The 7343-nt window shown below is 33.6% G+C and overlaps 1 protein-coding gene across 1 annotated transcript in view; it reads left to right on the forward strand.

Moving 5' to 3' along the window:
* Positions 1–243: 243 nt before the first annotated feature.
* abcb5 (ATP-binding cassette, sub-family B (MDR/TAP), member 5) overlaps positions 244–7343 on the forward strand; it is a 24656-nt gene continuing 17556 nt past the window's right edge. Inside the window, exons 1-12 of the mRNA XM_016482172.1 lie at positions 244–296; positions 1145–1220; positions 1521–1632; positions 3238–3301; positions 3428–3578; positions 3832–3958; positions 4141–4332; positions 4451–4622; positions 5163–5287; positions 5463–5640; positions 5743–5856; positions 5968–6078. Of these exons, the coding sequence (XP_016337658.1) occupies positions 1169–1220; positions 1521–1632; positions 3238–3301; positions 3428–3578; positions 3832–3958; positions 4141–4332; positions 4451–4622; positions 5163–5287; positions 5463–5640; positions 5743–5856; positions 5968–6078 (1398 nt within the window). The 5' untranslated portion in view covers positions 244–296; positions 1145–1168. The remainder of the gene's footprint in view (positions 297–1144; positions 1221–1520; positions 1633–3237; positions 3302–3427; positions 3579–3831; positions 3959–4140; positions 4333–4450; positions 4623–5162; positions 5288–5462; positions 5641–5742; positions 5857–5967; positions 6079–7343) is intronic.

Consider the following 7343-nt stretch of genomic DNA (forward strand, 5'->3'; position numbering starts at 1 on the left):
AATTTTAATGCACCCCTATGTTGAACTCTTAGGAGGAGCAAAATTCGCGCCTTCTTATCAGTTCATCTTTCATTTTTTCATATAACCTCATTTAACCCAGAGTTTACCGCTATAAGGGCAAAAGTCACAGCTTTTCTCCTTTGCACGCTTACATCTTTTGTGCAGTATTGACTCAGGAAGGGGCGTGTCCAGGTATCACAACGCGCAATAAAACATCATGTAACAAAAGGAGAGTCTCAGCCTGCTGTATCTACATATTGTCTGTCCGATTGGAGCTTTTGTGATCACCACATGGGGTAAGCCGGAATAAAAAAATTTTTATTTGCATATTAAATTGCAAATGCTATAGAAAACGGTTTCATTTAATCTGGACTTTCTGGTAAACAGCTATCACAGACCATTAAAATTTTATATTTTTTTATTTACAAATGTGAATATGGGGGACAGAGTTTTTAAAATTAAAATAACAACTTTTTTAAAGCTAAAATTATTTTATTGTATGCGTTTCCGATTAGGCCATATCATATTTCACTTGTAGGCTAATACACTTCCGTTTATGTTGTAACCGGCTAGGTAACATGCATGCGGGTTGAATGAATTTAAACTCAGAGATGAGCTTATGTAATAATAACACCCAACATGCTAGATAATGACAGTAAAAGCATATATGTAAAACATCTCTTTATGAGTAGTTAAAGGTCCTGTATTTATAAGAAAATATGAATGCAGTAATATGTTTTTCAGTTATAAATCAATACCATTTTTTCATCTCCTCTGAGCATTTATTCAAATAAAAAATGTCGAAAGCCATTGTTTACATTACTAAAAATATTATTTATTTATTTGTTTAGTTAAAGCTATATGGGCTTCTTGAGTTAGGCCTACCTTTAAGGTTCTTTGGAGATTTAAAGAACATTCAACATGTTACATTTACTCTATAAGTTCTTCAGATGAGTGTCTTGGTTTCCTTTTAAATCACCATTACATTGATTGTTTTCTTAAAAATGCAGATTTAAAAAAAAAAAAAAAAAAGGTATCATCAGAATGCAAAACCTTTTTAAATGCGTACATCCTTTTGAACCAGCATTGCTTACAGCGACTGTTTTATTTGTGTGTTTTTTAATTAATTTAATATTTTATCTAGCAACACAAACACTGTGCTATCACAATGAAAGAAGAGCCGAGCGTTCAGTCTACAGACCCTCCTCCTTACTTGCAAGGTGTGTTCTATATATTCATTTACATTTTACATTTACATTCATTCATTCATTTTTCTTCCCAAAATGACTAGCAGCCAACAATATTCATAGTACACAATGGCAAGTCTAAAATAAAAATGAGATTGGTATAGTTTGAGTAGAAGTCATTTCATGAAATGGCTATTCTAAATATATGTATATCTATATGATTTGTGTAATTTGTAAAATGCTGCGTCATTTAGAGTTAATTATTTATATTCGACAGACACCTTAGACTTACGCCACCTGTTCATTAAGTAAGCATAAACCTCTTGTGTGCAGAGGTGATCCCCGAGGGCTTTGTTAACCTAGCTTACACCCAGGATGAGAAACCTCAGGAAGACAAACCAGAGGAGCCCCTGAAGGAGTCCTCTGGGAAATCAAAGGGCAAAGGGTAAATGTGACAAAAAAAGCAGAGTTGTTGTAGTTTTGGATGTGTCTGATTTGTATGAGATTGTTTTAGGTGAGTCTTGTCGTTTGTAAGTAGATTCATTGGTAATATAAATAAATGTGTCTATTTACATTCAGTCAGAAATGAACCAGAGCTGGGGGCAAAAATTCCCCAGAAAGTGTTCAGAATTTTCTAGATTTTTAAAATGTTCATCAGTACACCTCTAGTGTTTTTAACTGATAATCTAATACAGGGGGTTTCAAACAGGGGACCCCCAGGGGTCTGCAAGGGACTGTTAGACAGTCGATGTACAATTTTAGGAGGAAAAACAAACAAACAAAATTTTGTTAAAATCTTAATTCAACATTTATTTTTATTATTTGACATTGGTTATTTTATATTAATACATTTTATTATAATATAAAATAATATTTATAATTTTTTTATTATTTATTTTTCATTTTATGTTTTTTGAGAGCCATAGTTTTAATGGAAAATTCACTAAAATAACAATACATTTATTGTTAATTCATTTGTAACAGAATTGTAATTGTAATTTTGTGACACAAATATTTGTTACTGTTGCTTAGTATTTACAAATTGAAACCATTTAAAATATTATCAATTCTCTTTGGCATTGCCACCAGCTTGCTCGTTTTTTTTTTTGTTTTTTTGTTTTCAGTATTCTCTGGATAACCACTTTGGAACTATATTGTGAAAAGCAATATTCAAAAACATTTTAATTGAATTAAATACATTAAATAGTCAAATAATATTTTAATAATTTCTTTTGGTTATAACATCAATGACAATTACTTAATTAAAAAATGTTTTATGCCATATATATTTATAATATTCTGTTCTATTTTTACTATGGATTTAGACACCATAGTGACTGTATCAATCTTTATTTGACCCTCTAACTCTACCACTCTCTATTCTAATTCTATTCTTTAAAAAAAGCTTGCCCCTTTCAGACTTGCACTCTATTTATTTACTAACTGCTTTTCTTTAAAAAAAAAAGACAACAAAAAAAAACAACTAACACTAGCTTCTCTAATCTTTTTTGTATTCTATCTATTTGTTTTCTTTTTTATTATACAATTAACAAAAGCAAAAAAGGCCTCTAACACTAGCTTGCTCTATTCTTTTTCTATTCTATCTATTTTCTTTTTATTTATTATATAATTAAAAAAAGAAAACCTTGCTAAGAGTACTGCATTAAGTGAGACTTGTTATAACAGTTGCATGTCATTGCTCTTTTGTTGATTTTGATTGCTTCTATTGTCCTCATTTGTAAGTCACTTTGAATAAAAGCGTCTGCTAAATGACTAAATGTAAATGTATCAATTAATTCATAGTTTTTCAAGTTCAATTCAAGTATTTTACATAAATGGATAATCATAATGACATAAATTGATCTTTTATATGCCCCTTAATATGCCTTCATAAAGGTAAAACAACAAACAAACTGAAACCCTGAAAATTATTTTATTTAAAAAATATTTTATTTTAAATTAAAGATTTAAAATAGTGTCCCTTAATTATAAATAAATAAACAAATAAATAAATCTGAAACCTTAAATTGACTATTTCTTGTTTCAATAGCAAAAAGGAAAAAAAGTCAAAAAAGAAGAAAGAGCCCGTGAAAACAGTTGGGTTTTTTCAGCTGGTAAGTGTGCATCTCTTCAAACATCACACAATTCTTTTGCAGCGTTGATAAGCAGTGATATAACATGCGTGATAAGCCCTGAGGACAGCAGTCATGTGTTTGACTCACATGTTTGTTGTGATGCAGTTTCGTTATGCCACCTGCCTGGAGGTGCTGCTTATGCTGATTGGCCTGCTGTGTGCAGGTGCACATGGCGTTGCCTTGCCTCTCATGTGCGTGGTTTTCGGAGAAATGACTGACAGTTTTGTGTTGAGTGGGCATACCACTAATCTGACAGGTATATCTAATAGTACAATAAAGAAACATCCATATAAACGTGGGTAAATTCATGTGGTTGAAACATAAGTCCTTGTCAAATATATCTCTTTTAAAGTCTGTCATAGAATGGACTGATTTGAATTGCTAATGTAAACTTTACCCTTACACTCTAAAAAATGCTGGGTTAAATACAACCCAGTGCTGGGGTTACAGCTCAGCAATCATCTCATACATATTTACTTTAATGTGGTGGTCTGGTACTGGTACTACAGGTTTCAGCAAATGTTTCTCCCAAATGTTTGCAGGCAACTTCACCGGAAACTTCACCTTCACCCTCACGAACTCTTCAACGTGTTTGGCTGGTTCTCCTGAAATAGGCATTGAAGACAAAATGACAGAGTGAGGAGTGGTGTCAGATTCATTCTCATTCAGTTCTCCCGTTAATAATTTAGTGGCGTTTGTTAATTATTTTTTACATTAGTGACTACGTTCTGCAATATTTGGACTGTTCGAATCTTCCACCTTTGATTCAGTCACTTCTTTGTTGAACCTTGATCTAATTTGCTGGTTTATTTACACAGACACGCTTATTACTTCGTTGCGATCGGGGCTGCGGTCCTGCTCCTGGGAACGTTCCAGGTAATGCTTTTCCTGCTAACTGCTGCGAAGCAAACAAAGAGGATCCGGGAGAAGTACTTTCATGCCATCCTCCACCAGCAGATGTCATGGTTTGACACGAATCAGATCGGAGAGCTGAACATAAGACTTACTGAGTGCGTGAAGTGCAGCCACGATCCAGACTCTTGTTTCTGTCACCTGATCAATTCTTTGGTTACGTCTCAGGTGTTTAAGTGTCAAATGTATGCATCTCCCTTCTTTCCCCCAATGCAGTGATATAAACACAATCAACGATGGCCTCGGGGACAAAATCTGTGTGTTTGTCCAGTTCTTCTGCACATTTATTGCTGGTTTCATCATTGGTTTTATCTATGGCTGGAAGCTGACGCTGGTCATTCTTGCTGTCAGTCCCCTGCTGGCAGGATCAGCAGCTGTTTGGTCTATAGTATGTATGATGACTATCATTTTTATTGATTTTTTACATTTATTTGTAAATATCTTACCTTTTTGCCGCCTATAGATTCTTGTGATGACTAAATCAAATTAAATGATGATAAAATTAAAATATAAAATATATATTATTAAAATAAAAATATTGAACAATTAAAAATCATTATATATATATATATATATATATACTGTATGTATGTCTTACCTTTTTGTCACCTATAGATTCCTGTGATTAGTAAATTAAATTAGACTATGATTAAATTAAAATATAAGAATATAAAAATGTTATTGTTATATATATATATATCCGTATATAAATATCTTTATTAAATTTTTTTATTTATTTGTAAATATCTTTCCTTTTTGTCACCTATAGATTCTTGTGATTAGTAAATTAAATTAGACTATGATTAAATTAAAATATAAGAATATAAAAATTGTATTGTTATATATATATATATATATCCGTATATATATATCTTTATTTAATTTTTTTTATTTATTTGTAAATATCTTCCCTTTTTGTCGCCTATAGATTCTTGCTACTCTGACCAGTAAGGAGCTTTCAGCATATGCTAAAGCAGGAGCAGTAGCTGAAGAGATTCTAGTCGCTATCAGGACTGTTGTGGCATTTAATGGACAGAAAAAAGCAGTGGAAAAGTGAGAACATTCTGTTCTTTTCACTCATCACCATAAGATCACAACTGTTTTGTCACTTAAACAGAGGAGATAAGATTGGGCCTTCTTCTAAATGTCAAGAATGCGATCAAGCTGTATTGAATGTGTCCGTTAAAGATGAATGGTTTTCTGTGACAAACTATTTTCTGTATTCTAGGTATGAGAAGAACTTGATAGAAGCAAAGAATTTTGGGGTAAAGAAAGCCATTACCACTAATGTGTCCATGGGTTTGACACAGTTCATTATATTTGGCACTTATGCGCTGGCATTTTGGTATGGGACAAAACTCTCTGTGGACGAGCCAGAGAATTACTCAATTGGAAAGGTCCTCACTGTAAGTTTGTTAAGCTTTTAAAAAAAGCTTTATCTGTTTTTCTGAATAAAGTCACAGCAGGAGATGTTTCCTGACCACCAGCGTTGTTACTTTTGACCGCAGGTTTTCTTCTCTGTGATGATTGGCTCATTCTCTTTGGGTCAGGGAGCTCCAAACCTGGAGAGCATCGCTAAGGCCCGGGGTGCTGCTTATGAGGTCTACAAAACAATTGACATGGTACAAACTTTCAGTCTGTCTTCATTCTTTATAATGAAGTTCATATTTATTATATTTATACCCGTATTGTTATTCTGGATGACTTATTTCTTTTCCTGTTACCTGATGCAGCCTCGTCCCATTGACAGCAGTTCAAATGAAGGTCACAAACCAGATCATGTGAAAGGAGATATTGAATTCAAGAACATCCACTTCAGCTATCCCTCCAGAAAAGATGTGAAGGTAGAGTTGCATATTTTCCCACCTGTCAGGAACTTTATTATTGATACTATCCATTGTATTTGTTGAAGTTATTACTTAATAAAATTATATTGGTTTTAATAATTTTTTGAATAAATATAATTAATAGTTTTAAAAATGATAACCAGTAACTACTGTGTTTGTCTACATAAAAAAAAAATATTGCTTTTAAAGATTAATTTAACTCAAAGTGAGCATTAGAGGGTGGCAAAGGTAATTTAAATGTAAAAATAAAGGAAAAGGCATGCACAAAAAGACTCAGTATCATCAATAATGTGTATAGAGATATACATAATTGACTAATACTGATAAATTTAAAGAGATAGTTCACCCAAAAATAAAAATTCTGTCATTAATTACTCGCCCTCATGTCGTTCCAAACCCGTAAGACCTTTGTTCATCTTCAGAACACAAATTAAGATTTTTTTTTTGATGAAATCCGAGAGCTTTCTGACCCTGCATAGACTGCAATGCAACTACTGTGTTCAAGACCCAGAAAGTTAGTAAGGACATTGTTAAAATAGTTAAATAAAGTTGTTATTTTTGTTTTCTTTGCGCACAAAAAGTAGCTTCATAATATTAAGGTTGAACCACTGATGTCACATGGACTATTTTAACGATGTCCTTACTACCTTTCTGGGCCTTGAACGTGTCAGTTGTGTTGCTGTCTATGTAGGGTCAGAAAGCTCTCGGATTTCATCAAAACATATCCTAATTTGTGTCCAAAGATTAACGAAGGTCTTACGGGTTTGGAACAACATGAGGTGAGTAATTAAAGGGTTAGTTCACCCAAAAATGAAAATTCTGTCATTAATTATTCACCCTCATGTTGTTCGAGGGTGAATAACGGGAGGTCTTACGGGAGGCCCCGTAAGACCTCCGTTCAATACCAAGATGATCGACAAAGTAGTCCGTGTGACATCAGTGGTTCAACTGTAAAGTTACGATGCTACGAGAATACTTTTTTGCGCAAAGAAAACAAAAATAACGACTTTATTCCACATTTTCGTCGCTACTGCGTCACTTTGGACGCGCGTTCACGACAGTATCATGACGAGAGCGTGTGGCGGCGCTGACCCAGATCTGGCATAATGACGTCATCACGCCGGATCTGCTCAGCACCGGCGCCGGCGCCGCCACACGCTCGCATCATGGTACTGTCGTGAACGCGCGTCCAAAGTGACGTAGAGTCGAAAATGTGGAATAAAGTCGTTATTTTTGTTTTCTTTGCGCAAAAAAAGTATTCT

This window comes from Sinocyclocheilus anshuiensis, unplaced genomic scaffold (genome assembly GCF_001515605.1).
Source record: "Sinocyclocheilus anshuiensis isolate Anshui unplaced genomic scaffold, SAMN03320099.WGS_v1.1 scaffold185, whole genome shotgun sequence".
Taxonomy (NCBI): domain Eukaryota; kingdom Metazoa; phylum Chordata; class Actinopteri; order Cypriniformes; family Cyprinidae; genus Sinocyclocheilus; species Sinocyclocheilus anshuiensis.